This window comes from Ixodes scapularis, unplaced genomic scaffold (genome assembly GCF_016920785.2).
Source record: "Ixodes scapularis isolate PalLabHiFi unplaced genomic scaffold, ASM1692078v2 PGA_scaffold12__126_contigs__length_90152505, whole genome shotgun sequence".
Taxonomy (NCBI): domain Eukaryota; kingdom Metazoa; phylum Arthropoda; class Arachnida; order Ixodida; family Ixodidae; genus Ixodes; species Ixodes scapularis.
This window is the reverse complement of record NW_024609838.1, coordinates 4,765,978-4,782,147: the sequence shown is the minus strand read 5'-3', so window position 1 is coordinate 4,782,147 and position 16,170 is coordinate 4,765,978. Positions and strand designations below refer to the sequence as shown.

Here is a 16,170-nt window from a genome sequence, read left to right as displayed (position 1 = left end):
TATCCAACACAACTGTTCTGCCAATACCAGCCGGTATTTTCAAGAATTAAACCGCTATACGGCATCGTCGGTGCCGCAATTCTCAAGATGGAGGCTCCCTTTACGAAGCGAAACGTCTATAAGCCTACCCATAACAAAAGCAACAAAAACGTCCATAGATACGAAAAAAAAACTAACCGCTAGTGTAATACAGACCTGTTCTACTGTCCCGTACAAAAAAAAACTGACACACCAAAATGTGATAATTTTTTAGTGTTAAAACAGAAATCGTTTTATTACATAGTTTTACCCTAAACGTGTTTTCGCGAATTCCCAAGAGTCTACGAACCCTCATTTAAAGAACACTGCTGTAGACCTTTCTGAGCTCATGATTGGCACATATCTTAATTTTCAGGCTCTTGCTTACGAATATTCTTAATTTCCAGATTTCTGCCTAACTGGGCGTTCGGTAAGGATAACCGAACGCCCAGTTGTATTTGACTAAATAAAACTGGGCGTTCGAATAAAAACTTGCCCAAGAAATAATCTTTTCGGTTTGAGTTGAAAATAAGCTTCGATTAGGAGTAAATAATCTGGTCGAGACGTGCACACTCTCTTTACCGCGTCTCATCGGCAGCTCTTGATTGGTATGACGCAACACTCGGCGTGGCCTTGCAGGGCTTCAAGAGGAGGAAGGCCTACCTGGTGACACAGATGCCACTTCCGGAAACAGTGGACGACTTCTGGCAGATGGTGGCTGCGAGCGGCGCCAAGACCCTCGTCACGCTGGGCCCACTAGAAGACGAGGTCAGATGAAAAAGAAAACAAATCTTGCCGCTACCCTTCTACCCTCTCCACTCAACCCCCCTAAATCCACGGTTGAACTGCTCCTACATCGTACAAAAGACACCCTGTTGACTGCAGACACGAAGACACAATTACCAGCAGACCAGCCTCAAGCATGCTCGAAGTTCGCTCCAACCGTATGCATGCTTCGAACGTATCTGCAAGCAGTTTTTGTGTGGCCAATCTTGACAGGGTGGTCATGAAAGGAAGAAACACGCGTCAGCCAGCGTCTGCAGGCTATTTTTGTATGGTGTATTAGCAGTGTGTCTGAGGTTTTAACCAATACCACTTGAGCTTCAGCTTATGCGGAGCGCTTTTTCGTCTGCCTTTTTTTGCGGCGCTTGGTGGTGACGTCAGAACGCCGAGCTTTGATTGGACGGATAGTGGTTAGACCTCAAAGCAAGCTGCCTTGAGGTCTACCCACTGTCCTTCCAATCGGAGCCAATCAGAGCTCGGCCTTATTACCTCACTTGAAGCCATGCAAAAGAAGCAGACGAGCTTGCGTCCCGCATTTGCCGCTCGGTGCGGAATCAGGGAGCCACTAACGATGACGTCACCAGGAGGCCTTATCTTTTAGGTCTTATTGAATCAAGCCCCTCCGTCGTTTGGAGAACACCACCTGCTATGTTGAGGCAACCAAAAGGGCGAGCGAAAGCGCCTGCGAGAGAGCGACATATGATAATAAAATACTGGCTAAATACACTCTCATAAAAAAGGGTGTATTGTTACACCCTTTGTTTCATATAATACACCCCAAAACATCAATTCGACGTACAGCGCCCTATAGTAGAACAGACGGCCCCAAATTTTACGAGGGGCTTGATAGCCGTGTGGTACAACTTATTAAAATAGCTAATGTAGGCGTTACTGACTACAACAACAAAAAAAAATTGCGGCCCTACTGCAAAACTTTGGTGTTTTCTTTATGTGAGCTTTAATACATACTTTGGCTGCTTAATAAGTTATATCGTACCGCTATCAAGCCCTTCGTAAAATTTGGGACGTCTGTTCGACTATAGTGAACTCTACGTCGCACTGAAGTTTAAGGGTGCATTATATGGAGCAAAAGGGTGTAAGACGACACCCTTTTTTTTAGATCCGGCCCCCCACAAAGTGTAGCAGTTAACTTCGTTCAGAAATGTTGCAAGAGCTTACATCTAGATATGACTCCGATCTTCAGCAGCAGTCAAGCTCATTAAACATTTAGTTGCCATGGCAACTCGCAGTTGTGCCTAAAAGGAAGACTCTTTAAGGGTGTAAAACGTAGTCAAGCGCTACGTTCGCCTTCGTTTAGGTTTTTTACAGAAAACTGCGATGGTTAAAACACCAAGCGGTCCGTCGAATTAATTGCTCGGGGCAAATAATAATCCTGGGAAATTGTGTTCAGAAACCATTTGTTTTATTACTTCTGTGGTATATATGTTTCGTGTGAGCATACAGTTTGATCTGACGACTTACTGCATTTTATCGCGTAAACATTGAACTATGTTCAAGATGAACCACGAGGAAAACTGTGTTAGCTTCACCGGGCTCTCGCTTGCAGACTTGTCCAGTGTTCTGGCCCAAGGCCGAAGGAAGCGTCCAGGAGTACCAGAAGGTCAGCGTGGAACTTGCCGGATCTCAAGACCTCAAGAGCCTCATCGTGAGGACACTCAAGGTTGCAGAGACGGGGGTAAGCACATTCCAGAAACTGAAACCGAAGTGTTGAATTTTGTTCGCACAAAGCCTGTGAGTATGTTCTTTCCCTAGATACGACGGATCATGAGAAATACCTAACATTTCACTTAAAAATTAAAAAAAAAACGCTTGGCTTAGTTATTTTGTCACATCATACAGCGAAGGTGCGATAGAACATGATCGGGTTCCTCAGGGAGTATCACTTTCTTTCGGAATTTAACTAAGATGTTTTCCCAATAAATTTAGCGGGGAAACTGTGACGTCACATGGCACGATGACGTCAGATGACATGACATCGTGATGTCAAGTGAAACCGACGTCACATACTGAATCGCGTAACACTGATGTCATGCGGTTAGACCAGCACGAGCAAGAAAGGCCCACATAAAGCTAGAGCGGAGCGCCAGTTCGTCTGCTTCTCCGATTGGAGACTGAACTCCGATTGGTTCTCATTGGAAGGATAGTCGGTAGAGCTCAATGCTAGCTGCCTTGAGGTCTACCCACTATCCTTCCAATCAGGGCCAATCAGAGTTCTACATTCTGACGTGACGCCACCCCTGCGCGCGCAAGAAGCAGTGGAGCTTGAAAGCGTTCTGGAGACAAAGTTATTGCCGATGATGCCACACCGAGTGAAGACGCTAAGGTAAGCGTCTTTTACGAGCAAGCATCGGCATCGCGAGATCCGACAGCGTGACACTGCGGCTTTTGTGACGTCGTTTGCAGCCACTTCGGGACCTTTTTCGACGCGTGGGTGGAATAGGATGCGAAACACACCAGTCGGAGACGCGGTCCAGGCATCGTGCTGCATACTATCTATACACTTGTAGACTATACTTTTGGCCCTTTTCGTATATGTCCCGTTTTGTTCACGTTGGGAATGGTTGCCTGGTCCAGACCACGCCACAGGTGCTGAAGCAGTTCCACCTGGACACCTGGACGCAGTCCAGGACAGTTCCCCCCTCTTGCGACCTCGTCCTCGAAGTCCTGCAGCACGTGGATCGCTGGCAGTTGCACACTGACTCCAAGACGGTCGTCGTCCAGTGTCGGTGGGCATTTGGGGGGCACGTTTACGGGATGGTCGTGTTTGTAGATCGCCACGAAAGTCACTCAAAGCTTCGAAGGATCGGCGGCTTTGCCTTTGTTCATACCAGGTGTCAGCACTGCGCGTGCGCAGAAACTAGAGCGTTTGCAATTTAATGGCGGAGATTGGTCGCAAGTGCGCATGCGCTGCGTTTTCGCGTGGAGAGGAGAAGAACGGGGAAAACGTTTCCCATATCTACTTTGTACACCCAATGTTTGATATCTCACCAAAGACTAACTTTTGGCTTGTGTAGATAGATCGTTTTATTAAAACCAAAGTTGACCTTGAAAACCTTAGGGGGGGGGGGGGGGTCGCCCCCTCTCCCTTTTTCTGAATTCGCCCCTGACTCGGTCAGGGGGTGCGAGTCAGGGGCGCTGTAGCCTTCCATCATGCACGAGCGTTCCGCATGTAGCGTTTCATCATGCGTTTTCGAATGATAGCGTCTGTTCAAACGCAAAAATAAAACTTACAAAAAAAAAAAAAAAAGAATCGGCAGCTTGTGATTTTAGCGTCCTACGGTACTTCAAGAATGCATTCCTTTCGACTGTTTTGTTCTTGATTTATTTATTTCGTAGCTCCTTTCGGCAACGTGAGGGAGCGTAAAAACGCTCAGTCGAAACGCGACCTAAAAATATTCGAATTTGCTCGCGAGGGGCGCTGCTCACAACTTGAGCTACCGGTCAGGCCCATCGAGCGTGTCACCCTGATCGAGCAGTTGGAATCACTCAGAAATTTATGAACACTACTGCGCCGTGCCGACAGCAACTCCACGGCAATGAAGCTGCTGTCGACAAGGAGAGGATGAAATGGGCCGCCATTTCTTTGTCCGCAATGTCACTCTCGCCGTTTCTTCTTGGTGGGCTAGATGTGCGAAGAGGACGTCTGGGAAAGAGAGGCGAGTGGCCTCACGTTCACGCGACGCCACCGCCCGCCTAAGGGGATTCAAGACAATGGTTCCACTCGGAGACGATCGCCTTTGTCTTGTCACCCCCGAAGGGGCACTTCTTTTCCCGAAGGGGGATATGCACCCGCCTGCCTTCCAAAACAAACTTGGTTTGAAGTTGGACCACACGCGTTGTTGTTGACATGTTTCATTCAATTAGACAGCGGTGCCTCTTCTTCTTTTTTTTCTTCTTTTTTGGGGCATCCTGCAGTAGGGAGCCTGTATTGAAGAGAGTTTCCAACTAATGACACCAGCTCAGAGCACGTGGAGCACAAACTCGCGCTGCAGACCCCAGGGATCCTGGGTTCAATCCCCACCCCTGGCAGTTTCCAACTGGATGAGCATCGTACCGGCGTGCGGTCATGTATCACTGCTGCGTGGTGCACGCTAAAAACCTCAGGCTAGCAGTCGTACTGCACCGGCTAAATTGCTCATCTACAGTGGGTAACAATGTCGCCATGTTCTGGCAGACTAACTTCCTGCTGTATAAACAACTAACGACAAATTTGTTTTGTTTTCCAACTAATCGATCGGGAAATCGTCGAAAGAAAGAAATCATACTTTTGGTTCTTAATTTCTAGGCTAGGTGGCGCAAGCTACCGCCCGTTATGAAGGGTACAGCTAACGTTGTTAGATTAGTTCAGTTCCGGAACTGCTACTAGACGCTGCTTGCGCGAGTAGTACCCACCCGTCACTCACCACGACTCGGCTTCCGTCGTTGGACGGGTCGGACGGCTGCTTTGGTAACTGCAGTGTATTCGATGGGATACACTGGGAATGTTTTAATTCTTACTTCAAATCAGTATTTTCTCAAGAAACAACCAGCGATGAATCACCAGTATCTGTTATTTCTGGTAACACAATGGCAGATATTGAAATTGATGTTAACGGTATTACTTGCCTCTTGCGTGAAATGAATACCTCGAAGGCAACCGGACCTGATGGATTATCATCGATTGTTCTTTGTAAGTGTCGAGATATTATAGCCCAGTATTTATGTCTCATGTTTAAAATTTCCCTTGAAACTGGGGCAGTTCCACACGATTGGAAGGTAGCAAATGTTATTCCTGTTTTCAAGTCAGGGGATAAAAAACTTGTAGAAAATTATAGGCCTATATCTTTGACGTCAATTAGTTGCAAATTGTTGGAACATATTATATATAGTGAAGTTTTTGATTACCTGGAATCCTGTAAATTTCTTGCCCCTTCCCAGCATGGCTTTCGCAGAGGGTGTTCATGTAACACACAACTGGCAGAATTTCAACATTACATTTCAAAATCACTTGACAGCAATACTAATGTAGATGCAATTTTCCTTGATTTTCGTAAAGCCTTTGATACTGTACTACACCACCTACTACTGAAGAAATTAGCATCTTTAAATATAACTAACAATATTCAAAAGTGGATAAAAAATTACTTAAGTGGCCGAGAGTAGTGCGTGGTTTTAAATGGTAGCAAGTCATTACCTATAACTGTGAGTTCAGGAGTACCCCAAGGCAGTGTCTTGGGACCATTATTGTTCTTAATTTATATTAATGATATTGTAACTGACATTGAATCGCCGATTAAGTTGTTTGCGGACGATTGCGTTGTTTATAGACAAATATATTCAACAATGGACATAGAAATATTGCAAAGCGACCTAGATAAAATAGAACACTGGTGTGATAAGTGGAAAATGAGTTTAAATATTGGAAAATGTAATTATTTCAGCTTCACAAAAAATGTATCAAGGTCTCCCGCCAGCTATACCATTAAAAATGCAATAATCCGCAGAGTAAGCGACTGTAAATACTTAGGAGTTAATTTCACCCAATCACTTAAATGGCACAATCATATTGACTATACAATAGCAAAGGCAAGCAAAATGTTATATTTTATCCGGAGGAATTTTAAGGGCGCTTCAACAGATGTGAAATAAACTCTTTATATTTTGCATGTTAGGTCGATACTCGACTATGCATGCATCATTTGGGACCCATACCAAGATTATCTTATCGAAAAATTAGAAAAGGTACAGAATCAAGCGGCACGATTTGTCAGCAATAACTATAAGCCTTATGCAAGTATCTCTGAAATAAAAGCCATGCTGGGATGGGAATCATTAAACACTAGAAGGTATAAGTTAAGGTTGAAGTTTTTTCATCGGATTTATTATAATGAAACTGGCATTGATAGAAATGAGTATTTGTATAAACCAAGTAACATGTCAGCGCGGTTCGATAACTCTGAAAAGGTTTTTGAGTACTGTTATAAAACAAACAATTTTGGTAGTTCTTTTTTTGTTCAAACAATCAAAGACTGGAACCTGCTGCAACAGGAGCTGGTCAGTATCTCAGACAATGATGTATTTTTTTCTTGTTTGTGAAAATCACTGTTATTTGTTATTTCGTGATCCCCCCCCCCCCCCCCCCCCCCTACGATAATGCCCACGAGGCGATGTAGGTATTCTGTAAATAAATACGTACATTTCGAGGCGCAGCGTCTAGATGGCGTTCCACCGTACTCTAAAGGGGTATTCACACGAGGGAGAAATCCCGGGGATTTCTCCCCGGCACGCGCATATCACGAGATGAAAACGCGAGGCTTTTGCACATCGCAAAGCCTAACGTTTTCGTCGTGGGATGCGCATGCCGGGGAGAAATCCCCGGGATTTCTCCCTCGTGTGAATACCCCTTACGGACATAGCTTCGGAGTATCTCCTAGATCCCGAAGCGCGCGCGCGAAGGCATGCTAAGGACATGGCCTCCGAGATCCCGAAGCGCGCGAACGCTTCTTCGCGCGCGCGCTTCGGGATCACAGTTCGCAAACGAAAATCTAGATGGCGCTTCAAACGACGGGAAGCGGACTGAAGTGAGTGAAGGTGTGGTACCCATACCACTCAGAAGTGTTCTAAGTGGTATTGGTGGTACCCCCCCCCCCCCCCCCCCCTCGGCGGGAGTTCCACAACTGAGGTAATCTAGTAACGTTGGGTTCAGCCGGGGGTCACGTGGTTTAGGGGCTGCATTTGGTATGCGAGCTGCGAGGAGGTGCCGAAAGAGTTGATCGTCTGCAAATGTATCCGCCTTTCCGCCCGCTTTCCTCTTCGCCAGGCAAAAACGCAGTTCTCACTTGCAACCAATCTCCGCGAAAACAAAACAAAAAAACAGAGTTGCATTAATACAGCGTTGATGGTGGTACGCCTCAACGGGTGACCTGTCTCTTAGCTGTAGATGAGAAATGTAGCCAGTGCCACGGCCACTCGATTAGGACGTGCCAGTGCAGTACAGCCGCTAACCTGGGGTCTTTTAACGTTCCCCACGCAGTAGTGACCCCACGATCGCGTGCCGGTGCGAAACTCATCCAGATCGAAACGGGCAGCGGGCGGGAATTGAACCCAGGGGGTACTGCATCCTTGGCTCCACGCTCCGAGCTGAGACGCGTTAGCCCACTCGGCCAGAAAATTGATGTCATTTTACGTGAATCTGTCAAACTATATAGCTGGAGAATTTTACTTTATTTGAGACTATTTCGACTTTATAACTCGTCAATTAAATATACTACACTTGGTTCCCGCGATGATCATGTTGAAACTTTGGATTGCCATAGATGTTCGCGCGTTTGGAATGCAAAACGTAAGCAACGTTTTGTATTAGAGCTTGAAAACCTACGCACTAACACACCTCTACTTTATTGGTATTAATAAAAATGGCGGTAATGTATAGCCCCAATAAGCGCCATATTATCCCGAAGTTACGTAGTTTGACCATAACAGTAAAGGGTCTATTTCTTGAGCCTATGAAGAAGAGACGACCTGCGTGTGTCACTCCCAGCTTCCTCGCATAAGCGAGAATACGTGTGTCGTTTAGCGAACCCAACACACCAAACAAGATAAACGACTGCTATACCAGCGCGAATCTCCGACCCTCACTATATCCGCCCTTTTAGAAAAGTTGTGGCGCCACCTATAGACATTTTCCACAGGGGCGCCGCCATCTCGAATTGTCGTCACTTCCAGTATGGGCGACGACAAAATAATAAAACGTTTCAACCTGTATCTAGCAAAAAAATAGAGGGGAGTCAAAACGAGAATGTGTGATGGTTAGGCTTATATCCTAAATTTCTTCTATTGGCGTGGCGACGGCAAAACAATGTTTTCGCCCATACCGGAAATGACGACAATTCAAGATGGCGGCGCCCTTGTGGAAAAGGTCTATAGAGACAGTCGGAGTCGCGAATAGTGCACTCAGCACACCTGCGAGTAACAGGAACCGCCGAACGAAAATTTAAGCAGAGCATAAAAATCTTTAATAAAACAACAATAAAAAAAAGCTTTAGGCCACGGTTACATTTCTTGAACATCGTACAAAAGTCTGTTTGCAGACATGTTCCGGGCAAGTATGAAGCAAACATGTGCTTCGACCATGCACTGGGACGTGTCCTGCGACAAACAAAGCTTTTTTTTTTTTTACTTTTTTTTTTGTACGGTGTGTGTCCTTTTTTGCTCGTAATGGCGTCATTCACAGACGACGGCGAAACAGCAAAATGCTCGTCTATCCGAGTACGACGATATTGAATAGTTTTTTACTTTACCCCTAAAATAATAATAAACCGCTCGGTGCATCGCCTGTGTGTGTTTCAGGGACGGATGCAGGGCGTCCGGGCTCTTCTGCGCATCGGCCATCGTCTGTGAGCAGCTCAAGCTCGAGCAAGAGCTGGACGTGTTTCGCACGGTGCAGACCATCCGAGCCAGTCGGCCCCAGTTCATCGTGGACTCGGTAAGTTCTGCGCAGTCTTGGGCAAAAACTAGTTAACAACTAACGCCTTACCGATGACTAGTTACTCTTTTCGGTAATTTTTACCTGCAACGCGTTACTCTTTAATAATGGTAACTTGTAACTGTAACACTGTTACTTTTCTTTTGGGTAACTGTAACTGTTTAGGCCGTTAAAGTTACTTTTTTTTAACTATATTTATCAGATCCCACTGCCGCGGACATGGTGAAATCGCCATCTCGAAGTATTTTTCTCAAAACTCCTCGTTGACAAAAAAAGAAACAACAAGAAGTGTGGCCACGCATCAAACAAACAACAAATTGCCTGGTTTAGCCCACGACCCAGAATGGATGACGGGCGAGTCGGCACGAAACCGGGAGATAAAGGAGGCGGCGCCCGCGGTGCTAGGGGCGGCAAACAACGTCTCTTTCACCTGGTAGGACCATCTGCGGGTGTCGGTGGTTGTACAATATGTCTCCGAGTTTTCCGTCTGAGCTGTGTCAGCACCCTCCCCCCCCCCCCCCCCCCCCCCCTGTCCCTTCCCCTTTGACGGATATGTCCGTGCTGTCGTTTTTACTCCCAGCCGGTTGTTGTTTCCTCTTCCCTATTAGTTTTCAAGGGAGCCGTCCCCATATTGTGCAGAGAGCCGGCGTTGCTTTACTTGTTCATTCTCTTCAAAGCCGCTCGAGTAAACAGGAAGGCAGGTTCGAGTGTAATTGCCTTTTTCGTTGATAGCCTCAAGAAACACTCTAATGGAAGGACGCTTTGTGGTGGAACCTATGAAGTGCACCAGCTGAAGCGATTTCCGGAAAACACGTGTCTTGAGTGAAAGAAACAGCTGTTTTCGATGCGTGTATGCGGACTGGGGTGCTATGTTGCGCTTTTTGCACTCCCAGGAGACTTGGAAGAGGGAAGTGACGTCAACGACTAGAGCAAATGCAGATTGGATGTTGACAGAAGAAAACAAAATCAACATCCAATCTGCATTTGCTGCGTTGTTGACGTCACTTCCCTCTCCCTAGTCTCCTGGGAGTGCAAAAAGCGCAACATAGCCCCCCTGGTCTTCTGCATTTGGCGTTTCGGACACAGACGGGTCAGAAGGCCTCCCTTTCTCCCTTTATTCTTTCGAAGCTGTGTGACCTGCTATGTTTAGGCCTGCTTCCGAGTATATCCCATAAAGTAGTTATGTGACCATCTGTGTCATAGCATTCGTTTCGGAGTAAAAAAAAGACACAAAAAGAAAACAAAAAAAACGAAAACGTTTTGTTGACGCGGGCCGATGACAATTTTGAAAAAAACAGTTGATCCTTAGATATAACAATTATTAAAAATAAATTATGCACATCAAAATACTGAAACTGCGAATGACGCAAAAAAGAAACGCCTTTCGGTTCAATTTTTTATAATTTCTCAGGTTACCTCTCTTTTCACTATAGTGTAATAAATAAAATATTATTGTTTTGGTTCGTGATTTTTTTATCCAATTTTTGTACTGTAACGTTAAAGTAACCACGTTACTGTTTTTCAGTCACTAAAACTGTAACAGGTTACTTCTTGAAGCCGGTAACTGTAACAGGGTTACTTTTTCCCCTTACGTAACTGTAACTGTAACAGGGTTACTTTTTCCCCTTAGGTAACTGTAACTGTAACTCTGTTACTTTTTACTGGTAACGTGCCCATGACTGGTTCTGCGCCACGCCGGTCTCAAGGCCGAGACGTCGTCCGTTGCACCGAAAGCTGTCAGCGCGTGCCATGGCAAACAAATGTCATTTTAACATTATGTCACTTTCGCAAAACGCAGTAGTGGAGATGTCCTGGGTTCGATACCCGGACCAGGCGGATTTTTTCGGTCGCGCACCAGTCACATAGCTGTGTTTGAAGATTTGTGTTTGTCCTTTGTCCCTCTTGTTCCCCTTCTCCAGGGATTATTTTGGTCCTTCTTGTCCAGCTCGCTTGCACCTTAGCATTTAATTGCATTATAATCGAAACATACTCTTGTCGAGAGATACCGCCCGTGGAGCATGCAGTGAAGCGTGTGAATCGGGGCGGCTAAATGACCAAACTGACATCACTCAAATGTTTTCTATGAGGAGACGGTAGGGGAGGGAGAAAGGGTGGAAAGCGGGGAAGGGGGAAGCAAGTCCAAATATTTCCTCTACAAAGCTAATTTCATGCTTGCTTACGCTACAGTACTTACGCGACACGTGATTGCACACGAGGGGCCAAACAGAACGCTAGCCTTCAAGAGTGCGGAATCCGTAATGTCATGTCTCTTGATGCACGTGTGAAGAACGAGCATAGTCTTCTTGTCACCACCAAATTCGTCGCAAGTGGAGGAAAAAAAAAAATTCACGGAAGGCTGGATTTGTGTTGTGTGACAACGATTTGCGTAGTGACCTTCTGATCCCTGATGTCTTTGCAGAACCAGTACGCCTTCTGCTACGACCTGGCGCTTGCCTTCTTGGACACCTTTGACACCTACTCGAACTTCCAGTAGAGGGCACCGTTTCCTGTCGTCGAAGCGACGCGCTTTAAATAAACGCTCTGTTTCCAGTTCCTCCCTCTTTCAATTGACTAATCGGGGCTAAGGGGGGGGGGGGGGGGGGGCGTTTCTCATTTATGTCATTGGGTATCACCAGTACATTTTATAAGTTTAACCTAGCATTTTCTTTTTTTATTAACACGCTACGGCGGAAATATGCGTATAATCTGTGTGTCACAGTTTCCAAAAACATTCCATGTTACACAAAAAATAAAAAAAAAAATAAAAAAAGCTTTATTGTGAAGCATGTTTAAAGTGTCGAGACAGTGTGACTTCGAGGCCGGCCTGCTTTCTAATCATGCCTCATATACATTGTCCAGGAGCGGGCCAGTCTTCGTGTATAGTCACGCTGGGCTCGTGGTGTTTCCTTCTTGGTAGTTCGAGGCCTTTGAAGCCCCATTAGAAATGCTGAAGATTTGCTACTCCCGCCCGATGCTGATAGACATAACAGGTATGAAGTGCGGGAGTCTTGCTCCACGCTGCACGCCTATTAGACGTGCAGGCATTGTGTTTCTTCTGATGTGGCGAAGGGGGCCCTCGACCTCTTCATGTCCTCGTGAAAGACGCTTAGGGAGAAATGGAAGGCTTTCTTTTTCGGGCGCGAAAGCGTCGAGTTCCCCTGGAATGCTCGTTCCCACGAATCGGCGACGATGGGGGCTTGCACCAGTGGTCCACGGCCCACGGCAGGACCTCCCCGAGTCCGTGCTCGACTCCCGGGAGCGGAGCGAGCTGGCCCAAGAACCGCGACACAGATGTCTGCAGGGGCGCCCCTTCGGAAGACGAAGAGATGTACACTGCATGGGGGACCCTGGAGATCGATGCCTCCAGGTTTTGGACTGGCCGCTGCTGAGACTGCGATTGTCGTCGGCTGGCTGCGACTAGAAGTTTGCTGTCGGGACGAGCGTCATGGAAGGTCTGCACGTGGCGCGTGGCCAGCGTGGCACCGCAGGCACGCGGTGGCTTTACACGGTGGCGCTCATGAATAGACCTTTTGCTAAATTACGCAAGCACCCAGGAGCGTGCTGTGAGTGGTCACGCGCGCTGTTCGTGCTGGCGTCGGCAGCAGTGCCTGTTCTGAAGCAAAAGTCGAAAAACAAATGGCATCTTGCTCGCACGATCGCCAAAGCCTTATTTCGGTTATTTACTTGTAATCTTTTGTACGGGGAAGGCGAACGCGTCCGGCACGTGTACCTACATTCCCAGCATTCTCCTTGATGCTTGACGGTGGTGGTAAGCGTGTGTCACGAAGGTGCGCACCTGCAGGACTCCTCTCGTCGTCTTCAATGTTTCCGATCATGAAATCGCGGCGATGAAACGCCGGTCGGAGCACGTAAGCTCGCGCAGCACAACCCATAAGATCCCGGGTTCAATCTCCATCCTTGACCGTTTCGATCGTGGTGAGCATCGTGCAGGTGTGCGGCCGTTATGCACGTTAAAAACTCCAGGTTAGCAATCGTATACAGCACTATATAGCAAAATTTCTTATGTATACAGTAGGCAACAATGCCGCCATATTCTGGCAGACCGTTTTATCGTGGGTAGCGCCATTTTGAGGGCGAGAGAGGAGAGGGAAAAGAAAGGGCTACTTGCGCTTTCCCCCTTGCTGGTGCGTTAGAGTCAAAGTCCCGGATGAGAGGCTTCGCCGGTGTCGGGTGCCCTTGCCCCAAACTTCGTTCGCGCTCTCTTTCCTGTTTTAAACTCCCAAACTTAATTAGAGCCACTGGCTTCGTAGGCGACAGTCCCGGACGCCATCCTCTCAACTGTGCTAGGGAAATTTTGTGAATAGAGCACGCGCACCGAACTTAGCGCAACACCGTCGATGAACATGGGCTACGTTCGCATGGTTAGGGCAAGTTTTCTCGTGAGAATAGCTGTTTCCGCTCGTAACTTTTCGTAACCTAATTTATCATAATGCTGATATTGTTGTGTATTCAAGTTCTCCCGCCCCGGTCCTCACCGAGGAGTCGCGTACATTGGGGTCCCCCCGAGTTGCACCAGATGGGATCACGCGTCCGGAGATCAAAGAACCGGGCACGTGTCAGGTTTCGTTTGCACGTGCCCTGCGCGCCTGCGGACCCTACGCCTCCGCGAGACCGCGCTCGTCCCTGCCAAGTGTTGTAGCGACCATCTCCGCCAGCGACACGGGCTGGTTTGCATACTCTACATAAAGTTGAGTTCTTACGTATCAAGGACAAAACAGATATCTTGCAGTGGTAACACTGACTTGATTTTGTCATCTACAACGCTTAGTCAAAGGCTCGTTTGCGCCGCCGGTGTGGCTGGAAATCGATGAAAAGTTAGTTCTGTCGGTTTTCCTGCATCGCCATCTGCTGCGCGATACCAGAGGGCCGTGAAACTATGTTGGCCATCACAACGGGACTAGATTCTTTTTATTTTCAAAATTAGTAGATAGTGTAGCTGGAAAGAAAGCTTGAATTTCTGCTGCTGAAAGTTGAAACATGCTGATGCATCGATATCGAATGGTTTAATCATAGATCAACTCGCTCCGGCAATAGGCCCATACTTTGCTGTTTTCAGTTCTCGACAAAAGATACACTCGTCGTCATGGAATCCTCAAATAAAACGTTTACGAGTACTTTGACGGAATATTTTCTACCTGTGGGGACTCTGAAGTTTCGGTACACCGCATTTCCTCCCTCTGCTAAGCCCTCCGCAACGAAGAAGCCGATACTGCGCCTTCGTGCCGATGGCCTTGACTGTAGAGTTCCGTGTACCGCCGCGGGTTGCGGAGGCCGTTACCGGACGGCGAAAACGATCTACGATAACTCCCTATCGTATCGCCTCCCCCCCCCCCCGGAATTTTGGTGTGTGTGTGCGTGGGAGGGGGAGCTCCAGGACGGCTCTCGGTTGTCAAGCGGGAGGCTCTTTTTTCTTGCTGTTTACAAACACGTCGGTTCGAGCTATGTACACGCACACGATGGTCGACCGGTTTCAGTCCATAGCCTCCAGATTGGACGCAGATGTAGTTTTCACATGCAAACCGAGGCTGGGAGACCTGTGCAAGTCGGTAAACAGAGAGGGTCTCCCTCCACCCCGCTGCACCAAGAAACACATGCTAACAGGCTCACCACGAGCAAGACAGAACACCTCTTTCTTTGCGTATGTCCTGCGGCGTTGCATACAACGGCCAAACGGGTCGCTGCGTAAACGACCGGCTCCGGGAGCATCACAAAGGAGCGCCGCACCCAACAGTCGGCACCCGATACTCACGCAAAGACGGGAATGTCGCTGCTGCGCTTCCGACTTCGCCGCCACGAGGACGCTGGTCAATCTTCGTGGCAGTGTCGGGAAGACGATTATAGAAGCCTCTGGAATGGTAACGAGCCCGCAAATTATAGGATCATCGCCTATTTTGCTGAGAAAGACCTCGGAGTCCCGGTAATGCCCTTGTATCCCTAACCCCCCCCCCCCCCCCCCCCCCCGCTCTTTCTTGGAAGTCGTGGCATAAACAAGTGCCCTCTCCTCAAAAAAAATTCCGGACTACGGGCCTGCGTTGGTTTAACAGTTCGCTATTTCAGAACGCAGAGAAAGAAGAAGGAAAGCAAAATAGAGTTTGTGATGGCCTTCTGTTTCGTTCATTTTATTATTATTATTATTATTATTATTATTATTATTATTATTATTATTATTATTGTTATTATTATTATTATTATTTTGTGTGTGCGTGTGTGTTCTGAGCTTTTAGTGATAAGAAAGAATTATTCTTGCCGCTACGAGGATATACGAAACGTTCGAGTCGGCACAAGCATACATCCGAACACCCCCGCGATTCCCCTCGGTGCAAGATCTGGAATTTTCCGGAGAGGTCTATTCGCCATAAACACCGAACTACAATTCCCCCCCCCCCCCCCCTCCCCCCTCCCGTTGATCGACGGTTGGGTGGTCGAGTGTGTCAGCGCAAAGCAGCTCATGGGGCGTGTGGGGCGACGGCTCGCGCTGCCGAACCTGCGTATCCTGCAGGTTCAGTTCCGACCCCTGCCCGCTTCCACCTGCATGAGCACGTTGTACAGGCGTGCGATCCCGTGGTCGTGCGACATAAGACGTGACAACCGCCGAGGACGACGGCGGCCGGCATGATATAAAGGCTGACGGTATTTCCGGCGGTACACAAGGTAGTTTTCGGCCGGCGAAAACGACCCCAACACACACCACCGCGGAGTGGAGGTCGAAAAGCGTCGGCCGAGCAACGATGACACGAGTGTCTAAAAAAAAGAAAGGTTAATTCACCCTAGGGTTTTCCCTAGGGATTCGCCCTAGGGTTTTACCATTGTTTTACTCCGTGCGTTGTTGTTGTTAGCGTTGAGGATTCTCCGGGAGAAAACAG

At 47.6% G+C, this 16,170-nt stretch overlaps 1 protein-coding gene across 3 annotated transcripts in view; it reads left to right on the top strand.

Annotated features, from left to right (window-relative positions):
* LOC8036023 (receptor-type tyrosine-protein phosphatase kappa) overlaps positions 1-11,839 on the top strand; it is a 52,342-nt gene extending 40,503 nt beyond the window's left edge. For all 3 annotated transcript variants that reach the window (XM_040205557.2, XM_040205556.2, XM_042289385.1), the window contains 5 exons: positions 658-786; positions 2,369-2,497; positions 3,397-3,548; positions 9,151-9,286; positions 11,706-11,839. In XM_040205557.2, coding sequence (XP_040061491.1) covers positions 658-786; positions 2,369-2,497; positions 3,397-3,548; positions 9,151-9,286; positions 11,706-11,780 — 621 coding nt within the window. In that variant the 3' untranslated portion in view covers positions 11,781-11,839. The remainder of the gene's footprint in view (positions 1-657; positions 787-2,368; positions 2,498-3,396; positions 3,549-9,150; positions 9,287-11,705) is intronic.
* The last annotated feature ends 4,331 nt before the right edge of the window (positions 11,840-16,170 follow it).